The sequence below is a fragment of the Cinclus cinclus genome, chromosome 25 (assembly GCF_963662255.1).
Source record: "Cinclus cinclus chromosome 25, bCinCin1.1, whole genome shotgun sequence".
Taxonomy (NCBI): domain Eukaryota; kingdom Metazoa; phylum Chordata; class Aves; order Passeriformes; family Cinclidae; genus Cinclus; species Cinclus cinclus.
Window position 1 is genome coordinate 7,018,443 of NC_085070.1, and position 14,759 is coordinate 7,033,201.

General features: G+C 50.0%; 1 protein-coding gene across 1 annotated transcript in view; it reads left to right on the top strand.

The window, feature by feature from the left end:
• CADM1 (cell adhesion molecule 1) overlaps positions 1-14,759 on the top strand; it is a 51,050-nt gene that overhangs the window by 21,617 nt on the left and 14,674 nt on the right. Inside the window, exons 7-9 of the mRNA XM_062508556.1 lie at positions 242-341; positions 3,113-3,285; positions 6,885-6,956. Coding sequence (XP_062364540.1) covers positions 242-341; positions 3,113-3,285; positions 6,885-6,956 — 345 coding nt within the window. The remainder of the gene's footprint in view (positions 1-241; positions 342-3,112; positions 3,286-6,884; positions 6,957-14,759) is intronic.

Here is a 14,759-nt window from a genome sequence, read left to right on the forward strand (position 1 = left end):
TGCAGGAATCGCCGATTTACCACAAAGCCCTTCCCTTCCACGCGTCCCTCCAGCTTCCCCTGAGCGTGACATGAGATCCTTCTAGCTGGAGCAGGCTCAGGGATGAGCTTGCAGCAGAGCCCTCCCTGCCGGGCAGCTCGGGGGGCCGGCGGTGCCACTGGCCCCAGCTCCTGCTGCCGGCACCGAGCGGGAGCGGCGAGGGCGAGCCGGGGCTCACAGAGCCGTGTTTTGTGTCCTGCAGATAAGCCTCAAGTGCGGGTTTCTCAGAATTACCCCTTGCAAGGCCTGACGAGAGAAGGGGAGCCGCTGGAGCTGACGTGCACAGCCTTTGGAAAGCCACAGTAAGTTGGACCCTTCCCAGGGATGGCCCGGGGTGGCCGGTGCTGACGGGACACTGTGTGGCCACTGTTCCTGTTGCCATTCTCTGCTGTGAAGACAATGTCCCAGAGTGAAGGAGAGAAATGCTTCCTGCACCCAAACATCTGCTGAAGACATCTGGTTTGATTTGCATTTATTCCTGTGCACCTAATGGCCAGTGGATTTCCACTGGAAGAGCTCCTAGGAGAGCTCATCCTGGCCACCGTGCAGCAGCCTTCGGGTGCAGAAGGGAAAGGCTCCCTGCTGGACACCTCTTCCCCCAGGGAATGGCTTGGGTGGCATTAATCTGCAGTTAAGCTTGGGTTTGGTTCATCTGCGAAAGCAAGGTCAGGGGCTGCAGTTGTGGCCCCGGGAGGTGCTGGTGTGCAGCGCTGGGCCCTTGGAGAGGTGGGATGGATCCCAGGTAAGGCAGTCCATCCCTCTGCTCCTGCTGATGATGGTTTTCCTCCCCCTTGGTGCCCCGTGTGGTTTTTATAGAGCACCAGTTTTATTCTCTCTCCTCTTCTTGCCAAGCCCTTGAGGCTTTCTTAGGCAGCTGAAGAAATTTATGCATGAGGAAACTCCTGGCAAGGGAGGGTAGATTTTCTCACACTTTCATTGCTGTTCTAATTTAAGTTTTGTCGGCTTTATTTTTTTTCAAAATACTTTCTCTTCCACTTGGATTTATGGCTGTCAAGTATTTACTATCCTTCTTTATTTTCATCATGTCCATAAGATTTCTGCAAACATCCCTGAGATCTGTCAGTGCCTCCTTGGCAGCATGCCCAGAGCTGGGGCGTGGGGAGCTGGACCTCGTCCAGCTCGGCGTTGTGGGCAGGGCAGCGCCGAGGAGGCTCAGGCTGCCCTCATCCTCCCTGGTAGCCTACATCCCTTTCCACAGTATTTTCTTGGTTCCCATAGTACTTGCTTGATTCCCACTTGCCAGTTTGTTCTGTTGGGCAGGAGGCCAATCCCTTCCCTGTGCATCAGAGGCCAGCATGTCCCTGCTGAATTCCGTTTAGGAGCTATTCCCTGCTCAAAGCCTGCCAAGCCCCTTTGCATTCCTGCTCCCCTGGGTCCCTGCAGTGCCTCCCATTTGCTATCAACTGGGAATCTAATGAACAGGCTTCTCTACATTTTTTCCTTGCAGGCTATGAGTAAGACATTCCCATGTTAAATAGGACAGACACATCTCCCTGGCAGCTTGCCGCTGCACATTGCGTGGTGCTGGTGATGTGCTGGGAATTGGCTTCTCTAGGTCACTCTGCCTGGGTCTCCTGAAGCTAAGAAAATACACAGTAAAATAATGAGCTGGCATTGGCTCCATCTTTTTGAGACAAAGAGGTTTCATGAAATCTTTTATAGAGGTTTTAGATGAAGGGGGAGGTTTCTCCAGTTAAGTGAAGTGATTTCTCTGCAAAATTTGGCAAGATAAATACTGGGGGAAGGACACTCAGAGGGAAGAAAGACCACGGAGGAGAAATTTCTCTTTGGTATTAATACAGATACTTTGTTAGATGAGACCCACCCCCCTAAAACTATGACAGAAGTGGGAAGATGCTGAAATGGTCACTTGTGGGGCATCCAGGGACACACTTCTCTGAGCAGCAGCTGCTGTGTCATGTACCAGCTGGGAAACCTGGGGACTGCACAGCACGGAGAGCCCTTTAAAAACTGTAGCCAGGAGCATTCAAACCCTTCCCACCTACACTGAAGTTAAAGTGCATTCGGGCTCTGCTGCCCAGACCGTGGCTGTCCCATGGCAGCAAGGGACACAACACTGAGCCGAGTCCAAAACCAGTCAGCCAATGCCCAGCTGAGTTTGCTTGGTGCTGGATCCACCCAGTAGCATGGCTGGGATGTTGAAGCATCAGGAACTTCTGCATCATGGCTCTCATGTGCTGTTTTCCCTGGCCCAGGGAAAAGCCTGAGCCATGGGATATTTCCAGCAATGTGAAGTCCCACTTGCCAGCCTTGGAGCCAGGCAGGCTGAGAAATGCTTTGCTGCAGGAAACTCCCCTTTAAGTGGAGCTGGGGGGCCTGAAGGATGCTGGAATTTTCTTGCTGAGAAAGAGCTGATCTGTGCCCTCACTGCTGCTTAAAGACATAATAATAACAGATGCTAAACACCCTCACAAACTCAAAAGATTCCCCCCAAAGCCTTTCAGCACTTCCAGTCTTCACCAGCTCTAACAAACCAGGCTCATTTCATTCCCAGAGTGATGCAGACCCCCTGCCCACGTGGGTTCCATCAGTGTGGGTGCAGGAGGGGGCTGCCAGGTGGGCTGGGGGACAGGAGGAGGGCTGGAACTCCCTGAGTGCACGGCACAGCCCCCGCTGAGGTCACCAGGTCCCTGGCAGCTTGTGGAAGGGTTCAAACTTGACAAAACCTTACTTGTTCTGCTGTCCAGCTCTGCCCTCAGAGCACCCCGTGGATGAACACTGAGTCTGTAGCCTCAGAGCTTTCAGGTTTGCTGAGTAAGCGAATGATTAACCACTAATGAACTTTCTTCCTGCTTGCATTAGTGTTTTCAGAAAATTTAAGCTCTGGATACAGTTTCCTGTTGGGTTAAAATAAATTTAAATTGAGGAAGCCTGACAGCATCTGGGCTTGAGTAGTGCAAAAAAAGTATGTGTTGTTTCTTTACAGTTTTTCTTGGTTTGGGCTTTCTGTCTGTGGATGAACTTTTGAAGATGCCATCTTGACCATAGGAAAATAGTAATGTGACTGTTTCTTTTTCTCCCTCCTCTGTAGGCCTACGGACATGAGGTGGTTAAGAGTAGATGATGAGATGCCTCAACACGTTGTAGTGTCTGGTTCAAACCTTCTCATTAGTAACCTAAACAAAACAGATAATGGTACATACCGCTGTGAGGCTTCCAACGCGGTGGGGAAATCACATGCGGATTACATGCTGTTTGTATACGGTACGTGAGAAAACCACCGTTCTTCTAGACTCCTTTACACCTCATTGCAACATGCCCTGCTCCGAAAGCTCTGACAGAACTTCACGTTTGCTCAATGCCAGATTTGCAGGCAGCTCCTGAGGCCCCGAGGCTGCGCTGGGCTGGGGTAGGGGCTGGGAAAGCACTGGGGTGCTGCTGGGGCTCTCGGGGTGTGCCTCGGGCACGGGGCCCACCCTGGATCCAGGGAGCTCCCACCCCGTGCTGCCAGGGCACGCCTAAGGAAAAGCCAGAGCAGGGGAGTGGGGAGAACTGTGAAGTTCTCCTTGGACTTCTCAGTGATTTCTTGTCCTTCTGGTAATGCCTGAACAATGGTCCGAGGGGTTCTGAGCGTTTCCCTAGCAGGTTAATCAGCCAGCATCCCCAGATAATTACAAACCAGTAAATAAGCTGGAGGAACGAGATGCCTTCAGCCTGTCTGAAGCTGGGCAGACACTAAAACATGCCTCAGCATCTTTTAAAGCACTGTTAAGTACCTGCTTTAATTCTTCCTTTCCTCTGGGTTGCTCTGGCATTGCTGTGAACCTCATGCTCCTGCCGTGAGGTGTTGCATGGAATGGAGATTCAGGAGGCACTTGCAGAGCAATCCCCCAGTTTCATGATGAGCTGTTCCTTGGGCTGCATATTTAAACTTCCTCTGTTAAGGGTGGTTGTGTGTGGCTGGGCTGAGTTCCTGTGGGTCTTGGTCTCTCCTGACCTGAACGATACTGCGGTTCCACTCAGATGGGACAGAAACTTGCTTTGAAGTTTGTTCCATGCAACAGCCACTCTGCAGTCTGAGCTCTCTGGTAGTTCTCTGAGCCAGTCAAAGAGTGGAGAACCTCCCATACCTGTCCAAATGCCACCTCTGCAAGAGTGATTTTAAGCCCAGTCTTAGAAACTCACCTAAAGACTCAAGGTAGCAACAGCTTTGAGCTTATACAAAACCCATGTACCCCATTATATAGGAAGTTTTCTGAGTGCCTCTCGCTCCACAAGACTCCAGTTTGCAAAATGAAGTCAGATGCACATTTATGATTGGTAATTTGCATGTTCACAATATAAAAACCCCTCTTGTTTTCATCAGTGTTGGGGAAAGCAACCAGTGTTGCAGAGAGCACAGCAGTTGAAACAGGACCCAGGCAGTTCCCCACGGGGTGGAAACCATGCAAGCTGCTGCCATAAGGCAGCTGTGGGGCAGCTGTAGTTCAGTGCAGCCATCCTGGGCCAAGGCAGGGCTGGGGGAGCCTCCCCAGCATTACTGACCTGGGCTTTAGAGCTCGTGGGAAATCTCACATAATTACTCTGCATTTTGCATGTGAGTGAGAACAGACAGCACAGGACTTCCTTGGGGCTGCTTTCTCCTGGGATTAAATCCCCAGGAGGAGACCCAAAACAGCATCACTTGGAAGGAGATGCAGGTTCCCAGGGGATGGGGACCTGTGGGTTCCAGCTTAGGCATCTGGCAGATGTGGTACCCATGGAGAGGAGGGCTGCTCATGGGAAGAGAAAGGTTTTACACATCCATCATCTCCAGTTTCTGCACGTTTGGGGACATCCTGCTAGGCTCTGCCACCCTGGACAGCACAAGGAGTCCCTTTAGCCCTTGATTCAAAAGGGAAAAGCCCAGAGTGGGGAGGGAGTGGTTGGGCTGTGGCCATCAGCTGCCTCCTCCTGGTACAGAGCCCAGCTGGAGCTGCTGCTGAGGGAGGTTCAGCTCGGGGGTCTCACCCTGCTCCGTAGTGGAGCACTTACACCTCTGGCCCGTGGCTTTTTTCACCCCCAAAAGCAGCCAATTCCCCAGCAGCACCGGGGTGTGTGTCCATGCAGCCACGTCTCTGTGGGCACGGCAGGAGCCGTGGTGGCCGTGCCTCGCTGTCCTTCCAGGCCAGCTGTGGCTGCTGGGGTGGGAGCTGGGGGCTGCAGACACGGAGCAGGGTCTGGCACAGCCCTGGGAGAGGCAGCATTCAGGCAGCTCTGTTCCAAAGGGACATCTCTGCAGGGTTTGCCGTGGCTTCCAGCAGCTGAGTCGTGCCCAGCCCCTTCCCAGCTGCCCGCGTGGGATGGGGATGTACAGTCACATTGACACACGCTGGAGACGTGCTCATTTCTAAAATTCATTTTATGCTTTTCCTCCCCGTGGCCGGGGGCAGATACATTGCTAGAAAATTCCAGCTCCATTAGCACTCCATCTTTTTGGGTTTTTTTGCTTTTATGGAGGAAGACCCCACGGCACAACCAGTCCCAGGCTGGTCAGGGCGAGTCTGGGGCCTTTTCTCAGGGCTGCTGTGCCTCAGCTGGAAGGGTCCCCACTGCTCCTGGGGAGATGTGTGGGTCAGGAGGGAGAGAGAAGCACGGGCTGAGATCCTTGGGATGTAGAGGAGACACTGACTGCTCACAGCACAGCCAACTATGAGGTGATGTTCCTTAACTCTTGGGAAGTTGGGTGGAATATAATAAAAGTGCAGTATATAATTAAAGTTCAGATATCTTAATTAGGGGATCCAAGGGAGCTCGCTCAGAGATAAAAGAGCAGCAGATGTGTTAGTGAGGAACAGCTGACGTGCTACGGAGGAAACCTAAAATCAAAAGCCCATGAAAGGTTTCATGCTCTATTATTGCCGAATGAATCCGTAGTTCAAAGTCTTTCTGACTACTTAGTGCATTCAGTTTGATCATCTGGGCATTGATACATATTTTTTCTTTTACATCTTCTCATATCTACCTTCTCCTGCCCGATAGTTTTGATAAGGATGTGTTCCTGTGTGTAACATCAATCCCGTGACGAGCAGCAGGGTTTGAATCTCAACAGGTCCATCTGAGAAATGGTCACAGAGAGAAACATCTCATTAACGATGCCCTAGTACCGGAAAACAAGAGTGTGCAACTGAAATTGTCAGAAAAATATTGACTTTTTTTTAATTTAAAGATCTTGGTGGAATTCCTTATACCTGGAAATTGATATTCAGCAATGATGTTGTCGTTTCTCTGTATTCCTCACCACCTTTGAAGTCGTTTTTAACATCCTGCTGCCGTGTGTTTCTAGAGGAAGAGCAGTGAGGTTCACGGCCCTGGGAAGACAGTGAGATCTGTTCATGTGCTGTTAATGCTCAGGCTGTGGAGCACAGCAGGGCCCCTCACACAACCCTCCCACCTGGGTTTGCAAATGTATCCCCAGCCAGCCACCAAAGCACCCCTGTGTCTCTCCTTGTACGTGCAAACTGGTCTTTTTGTTGTGGAAAGCGTGCGGTTTATTTTCCTTATGCCTCTCCCATTCCATTGCTCTCTCTCATTGACTAATTTGTGCTGGGTTTTGTTTAATTTTTTTAGCATTGTAGAAGGCAGGAAGGGGGGAGGTTGGGGCCAGGTTCTCCAGCTGCAGTAAGTGTGAGCAGAGGATCTGGCCCCGCTGTCCCTGCAGCTGCTGGGCTCTCCCCCTGGGGTTTAGCCAGGAAAGGCTCCCAACCCTTGCACTGCTTCTTAGCATCCTTGTTTTCCTCTGATCACGATTGACCGCTGTTGTGTTCTGCTTGTTTTTTTCTTAATTTGCTTTTTTATTATTTTCCTTTTTATATTTTATCCAGATCCCCCCACAACTATCCCTCCTCCCACAACAACCACCACCACTACCACCACCATCCCTACCACCATCACAGGTATGGTACCTTCATAACCATTGGAAATGTCCTGAATGTTTATTGTCTTTTATGTATATAAGCCGAGCATGAAGCCTGGGGAAAAACAACAAACCAATCACTTGCAGTATTTTTTTTTTCCTCAAATACACCCACCCGCAGCACAAGCCCTGGTCCGGCAGCTCGATGTGTCAGACAGTCCTTGCTGTGGGTGTGGGTGTTCCTGAAACGTGGGAATTGTCATGGCAGGAAGAGTGATTAATTCAGTTACTGGTGGCCAGCACTGGGTATTTCAAAGGCAGGGTGCCCTAGAGCTCCCTTAGCACGGGCAGTGTTTCAGCTCCACCCCGTCACTGACAATTTCTGAACAATTTAGACAAAGTTTGTTCTTCGGCCATTCAGTTTCCTGGTGTGACTCAAGTGCCTTTCCTCGTGCTGAGGTGTTGGTTTTTCTCTGTGATAAGCTTCTCCCTCACTCTCCCAGAAAAGGGGATTCCACCAGTTGTTTTTATGGAGTGAATGCCATCCACAGGCCCCTTCTTGAGGAGCTGCCTTTCAGCTTGTGAGATTTTCCATGTCTTGCAAGAAAAGATGAATAAAAACAACCAGCAAGATCATGACATCTCTCTGACACATCCTCATACCTCCTCACAGACCTGACTCATCAGGAAAATCCTTCTGATTTGTTTGTAACCATTCACATTGTCATTCCTCTGACCTTTCCTATTCCAACCGCTGCTTTTGCTTTTGCTCGCTGCTTTTTGTGGGTTTTTTTGTTTGTTTTTTTTTTTTGGTTTGGTTTTGTTGTTGTTGTTTTTTTTTTTTTTTTGAGGCAGAGGTGACAAACAGCAGGTGAGGATGGACCATTGAATAGCTAATGGCACAACATTTACTGTTGCTGTAAACCACCCCTTGTGTAAATGCCTTCACGTTTTATTTGCTTTTATGATGCTGCTCAGCTGACTCTCACCACCCTGCCCAGGGCATTTCGTGGCTTCTTTTCTTTTCGAGGTTTTTGCACCCAAGCTGGCAGGGACACGCCGACAGAGCCTCTCATCCAAGGTGCCTTACCACCCACCAGTGGCCACCATCGCCCTGCCAGCCCTCGCCGTGCTCTGCTTCCTCCTGCAGGTGCTCCCCGGTACCCCCAGCTCCGGGCACCCAGCCCGGCTGCCTTGGGATGCTCTGCCGTGGTCGCTCTCCCTTCCTCCTTGTTTTTGATTCCTGGATTTAACCCGCTTTCGTTTCAGAGGAGGTTTGAAGCTTTCTCAAAGCCTCCCTAAGAGCTGTTGGCAGAGAAGCTGGGCCGTGTGTCCCACAGGCTGTACCTGGACGTGCTCACAGGTTTCTTTCTTTGACGGTAATTGCTCGTGCTTTCAGTGAATTTTGGGGGGCTAAAAGGAACAATGTGTCTTGATGCTTGGATAACCCCTTCAGTTAATCTTGGTGCCTCCAAACCTTAATGACTGTCCATTTTTGGGGAGCTGGGTTGTTATCAGCCTGGCGTTTTAGGGATTGCCCCAGCACTGCCTTCCAAAGCCTGTGCTGTCCTGCTTGTCTTCACCTGCTGTGTCAGTCCCACAGCAGTGGTTGGTTCTTCCCAAGAAATAGCAGTTTGGTTGGTTGCTGTCCTGCTGCGAGTGCTGTGGCTTGTCTGTGGATGCTCAGTAGCCTTTGGGCTTTCCTTCACATAGCTTTCCAGCTCTTTTATATTAAAAAAAAAAGAAGGGGAGGAAGGTGGTGATTGCAGCTGGAAATAGCCATGTCATCAGCCTGGCAGAGGTCCCTTGGGGTAAGGAGCACATGGCTGTCCAGCACTGTTCTCTCACCTTTGTTTGCAGGGGTGGAGGATCTCAGACTCTGGTAGCAGAACCCCGTGGGTCTCCATTGCCTTCTTGATGCTTTTCTGTGTTGGCTTTGAACTGCTGCGGAGGCTGGAAAAGTAATGAAAATGTGATATTGCTCCCTGATTCCAGCAGTTCCTGCTCGTGATTTGTCGGAAGAAGATTTGCTAATGCTGATAAGAGAAGTTATTATTTTCTTCCCTGGCACTGGGTATTCTTGACATGCATCTTACCATCGTCTGCCCGTGAGTTCAGTGTGCTTTTCCCACCCAGAGCAGCCGAGGCTTCTCCTCCCTCTGGCATGCAGAGAAGTGTGTCCGTGTCCTCTCCAGTCAGTGCTCAGGAGCATGGAGCCACACCAGCTTCTGCCCTTCAGCAGTTAAGAGACATCGTAGCTGGAAAAAATTAGGTCAAATTAACATAATCTCTAGAATTACATAGTGTTGGAACACTTTTGAAAGACTTGAGAGACACCTGATACCTTAATTCCCTTTCTCACCCAAATGCTCCAGCGTTCTTCCTGTCTGACAGGAGAGGTAGGAGCCCAGCAGGGTTCTCTGAGCTGCTGGCAATCCAGGCACCTGGAGCCAGCCCAGTGGAATCCAGTCCTTAGGATGAGGTGGGCTTGAAATCTGTTTTATTTTGCTTTTCTCCCCTGACTTTTAGTGTAACCCTGACCTAGTTCATGTCCCCTGGAACAATGGAGTAGTTCTGCAAAACAGTTGTCTTGCTTTAATTGAATAAAACATGGGGAGAGGGGTTGTACTGAAGCAGTTTCTAGCAGGTGACCCTAGAAGATTCTGCCCTTGGAGTTGTCCTTTTGATTTATTGGTTCAGGGCATTTCTGGGGGAGCTCTTGGAAAGCTGACCTGATGCTTTCTGCAGAGAAGGGCAAGCTGAGCAGTGGTAAAGTTTCCAGACACCACGACCTTTAGAGCTTTCCCTCTGTCACTTTAGTGTAGGTGCTTGAAAAGATTTCCTGCGTGACAGCTTGATCTTTTCCGTGTATCCTCCAGCAGCATTGATATTCCAGCCATCCTTTGGTGTTTCAGCCGTTATCGCTGCCAAGCCCTTTTTTATCAGTTAAATTGTCCTTGTGGCTTTCTTCATTAAGATGTACAATACGATACAGCAGAGCAAACAGCATCATTTGAATTACCCTGAAGTTGCTCCTTGAAATGCTGGGCTTGGGCAGCTGTTGTTTCCTGGGAAGTGAAAGTCCTTAATCACAGCCCAGCCCTCACCTCAGGGCAGGGTGCAGAGCTTCTCCTGCCTATCCCAGCTTTCTCCTGCCTGTCCCAGCCTTCTCCTGCCTGTCCCAGCCTCCCAGGATCCACAGCTGCACGTTTGCATTTCCCACACTTTGCACAGGTGGAATGGCACAGGTGTCTTGGTTTTGGGGGGCGACACATGCAGGTTGCTGGTGTTGGCAGCCCTGCAGTGGAGGCTGCTGACTCTGCAATTGCTGCTGACTGTCCATCCTTTGCAGCAGCATCAGCAGCAGGCTGGGGGCTCCCCATGTCCTCCCTGGAATGCCCATTTAGAGCATATTTTAAATCCCACTGATCCCTTGGAGTAGCAGAGGTGTGTGGGAGTGTGTGTTTATTTCAGGGGACTGTAACATTGCAGGCAATGATTTTCACTTGAGAATTCCCAGAGGTGCTCCAGCCCCCTCAGTGAATGCATGTGGAAGGCACCAAGCCCATCCTGTGGAAATAGCTCTGAGTTCTTTACTGAGGCTCAGGATTTCAAGCAGGAGCAAGCTCTCTTTGTCTTGGAGGTGTGCAGGAGCCAGTGAGCTGCAAAGCAGGAGCTGAGAATTGATGCTGAGTTGGAATATCAGCTCTTGAGCAGGGGCACATGGTGGTGGAACTCTCCTGGCACGTCTCCTGAGTAACACACCTTTGTGCTATCCCAAGTGCTTTAAAAATAATAGCACGTGGAAATGTGAACTCGGTGAGCAAAAATAGTGTTGCAGTTTTTCAGGGCTTTTCACACACCAAAAACTTCCTCGAAACAAGAAACATTATTTTATCCGCATTAGGAGTTTGTCCTTTTCTAATGACAGCCGCTGGTGTGAGAAGCTGCAGCTGCAGGGGTTTATTCCAGCAGGGATCCCCGTGACTGGTGGGCAGGAAGAATGCAGTCCCAGTGATCCTTTTGTCAGGTTTCCTTGCAGTGGGTCTGGGGGAGGCCGAAGGCAGCGTGGGATGAATGGAGGCTCAGGGACAGCCATTGCTGCCTGGGACTGCTGCAGGTGCTGCCATGGAATTTAATCACAAAAACACATTTGCTCCCCAGTCAGCTGAGAGTGGTCAGCTTCAGCTTGGCTGTCTGGACTCTGTTGCAGTCTCTGACTTTCCCAGGGATGTGGAGATGCCCAGGCTGCCAGCAGGAGCTGGGCACGTCAGCAGGAGCAGCCAGGGCTCCCAGTTTGCTCTCAGCATTCCCAGTTTGCTCTCGAGCTGTGACACGCTCAGGTGCTTGATGCCACTGGGCAGGGACGCAGCCCAGGGATTTGTTCCCCCAAATTATTTATTATTTAACTTCTGCTTTCCGTTGAAGGTTCTGCCTGTCCCTGGTAAAATGTCAAGTTAATTTAAAGATGATTCTGCGCCTTTCTGACATTTTCATCCAGGATGTGTCCGCATTAAAGGGGCTAAAGGCAGAGCTGACAGGCCTGGGGCAGGAAATAAAATGAGATAAAATTCAGTCTTTCAGCCCCATGTCCAGCCAGTAGCAGGCAGGACCTATCATATGTGGCCTTACCTTTGGTGACACAGCATAAGCAGTGTACAAACCATCATCTTGCTGAGCAGAAGCCTGGGGTGTGTGCAAGCTTGGGCTTGAAATCAAACCCAAATCCTCCCAAATCTGTGTGGAGAAACATGCAAAAGCATGACTGGAGCCACCGTGCTGATTTCAGACTCTTTTTGTTCTGGTCACACACAACATCCATACAGATTGCGATGATTTTTGTGAAATATCTGGTCCACTAATCAAGCTGCCCCCAGGGCCCATTGCAGCACGCCTGGACAGGGCACTCAAGCACCAACCTGGAGCACTGTCCAGAACAGATCAGGGCTTTGGAATGCAAAGAACATCTCCATCCATCCTGGGAGGAGCGTGTGGTGAGGGAGAGGATGGCTGAGGTCAGGGAGAGGATGGCTGAGGTCAGGGAGATGAAGGATGTGCTACTGTGCTCTGATGTTTGAGCCCCATCACCCCTCAGCTCTCACACTGCTGTGGGATGTGACGTCTGTGCTGTGTCCCACAGCAGCTGGGTCCAGGGAAATGCCAGGAAGGGGTTTGTAGGCTTTTCTTCAGCCCCAAGGAGTTGAAGCAAAGCAGGGATCTGTTTGCAGTGCTGCATGCTGTTCCCTCAGGCTGCGACGTGCAGGAATTCACACTCGCCCCGGTCAGTACATGTGAAGTAGTCTGGAAAATCGGGAAGAATAAGAGCTCCACGCGTCAGGGATCAGATTGGCTTTTGGTTTCAGTTCAGAAAGCAATTTAAAAAGCAGTATATTGAATGGATATCTATACTTGCTAAAGCCTCTTTAAATTTAAAAGGCAGCAGCGTGTTTCGCCGTTATTTTGTGGATGTGCTGCTGTAATTCTGTGTGTGCTCCTCAGCCCCAGCCCCAAGTACCTCTGCGAGGCTGCAGCACTGCAGCTGCAGCATTCAACCAGGGGAATTCAATTTTGCTGCTGGGGTTTTAATATTCCTCCGTCGTGCTTGTTCTGTTTGAGGCTGTGGACTAATTACGGCCAAGTTTAAAGGGCCTGGTCTGTCACACTCTGCAAACAGTTTGAAGTTGGAGAGAATCCATTTGAGAAAACGAGGAGGCTCAGCAGTGGAGCTCATAACTCTGAGAAATGTTGCCCAGCTGCCTTCATGCAGTAATTTTATAAATATGTGTGTGTATATGTGTGTGTGCCCTTGTGTAGCTGCCTAATGAGGTGAGGAGTGCCTAGAGCTTGGGTGTCATCAGTTGTCTTAGCTGGCAGATATTTATTTCCTACAGCCAGTGCTACACAGAAATCACAATAAAGTGAAATTTGCAGCTTTGTAGAGGCCAGTGGTTACTCCCTTGGGTACCTTCTGTAACTATAAACCAAGCCTCTGAGGAGCTTTTGTACACAAAGAATTTGAAAGGCCTTGGCATTGTTCTGCTTTTCCTCAACAGCATGTTTAGTTCTCTTCCTGATTGGCTTTGGGAAGAGAAGCCTTGATATTAAGATACAAAATCCCACATTGTTTGGTTACCTGATTTCTACATCCTCTTGGCTTTGCTGAGCTTGGTGGACAGCCCATTCTTCATCACCACTTTCCATTTGAAATGATAGCTATCAGCCTTGTGTGATCGTGTAGCTGTTCTGCACGTTGATGGCTTGGGACCAGAACAGCACTTTTTGTCACAGCAGAGCCTTTCCTTGGCTTTGGTCAACATTAGTTAAGTCAGGAGTGTATCAAAGACTTCTTGTTGGTCACCATTTGTGGAGAAGAGATGGTTTTTATTGTAGGACGTGGGACAGAGGGCTGGTCCCTGGGGTGTGTGTGCCTGCTCTTACATGGGAGTATGGCTGTTCTTGAAAGCAAAGCAGAAGCTGGTGGCAATACCCAGGATTAAGGAAAGCACCTTTGGAGTTAGCCTGAAGTTCCAGGTCGTGTGAGCAGCAGCACTGCAGGGCTGGGATGTCCCTGCCCGGGTGAGGAGGGGCTGGGACACACCCGGATTTACAGGAATTCACTGGTTTGGTACCAAGGCACCAGTGAGTGTTTTCTCTCCTTTGCCATGTGCTGATGTAGAAACACGACGTGTTTAACACGGGCTCGTTCCCTCCGGAGCACTGGTGTGTACATTCCTTCTTCCCAAAGAACACTGGGGCTGCACAGGACTCCCCGAAAGCTCGCTCTAAACTTTAACCGGTCTGTGTTTCCTACTGCAACCATCCAAACCATTTGCTAATCATAACTTTGTCATTCCAGCTGCAGCCAACATGTTGTTTGACGTGGATATTTGTTCGCACTTACAACTGCTTGAGAACTTTATTTTGTGTAACCTGTCGGTCTCTGTCCCCGGACGGGGAAGCGAGATGCACTGTCCAGTTTGCACTGTTTCTTGACTAATAATCTCTTCCAGCACATCAATACAAGTTTGCTTCCAGCAGATTCTCTATTTAGTGTAAAAGCTGACATAACTTTTCTTTATTTCAGGAAGACAGTAAATTGAGACTATTTATAGATGCCAGGATGCTATCTCAGGAATTAATACTCAGTTTTACAAACCCTTCTAAACAATGGCTTTCCCCCCACCTCCACCACCATTTCTCCTCCCACCATTTGCTTGGTTGAAACAAATGGAGATTGCTGCCCAAAACCAAAGCAAAGCCCTGCTCTTGGTCTCCTTGTGGCTTTGGAAGATTTCCCCTGCAGCCCCCAGAGCTCCCGCAGGAGAACAAGGGCTGGCCTCCTTGAGGGTGCCTTAGATTTGGTTGCCAAGTTGAGAACAACCGATGTTGGCAGTGGAAACAGGCTAATGACGGCTTGATAATCTGTTATGCAAATCTTGGTGCAGTTTGTTAAACTGTGCAGGGTTTATTTGTTTTGCTTCCATAATTAAAGCATGTAGACCTTGTATCTGTAAGTATTGTGTATTACTTGTATGATTCTCGTCTTTGCTGCTGCTTCAGGTATTCAGCCCTGGGCTGTCCTCAGCTAAATTGCCAAGAACCAGGTCCTCCTTTTTCCACTGCTGCCTCTGCCCACAGAGGGGGTCCAGAGTTGTGTGCCAGCATGTCAGCGAGGGGAAACGCCGCTGTGAATTGTCTGTCCTTGCTGCAGAACACAAGCTCCAGGCTGCTGTGTGCTCTCTCTGACACTGTTACTCACTCAAACACTGCCTTTCTCCAGGCTGGGCTGCGCCCTTGGCTCGGGGGATTTATTCCAGTGGCACGTTCCGAGGAGCCAGCCCGC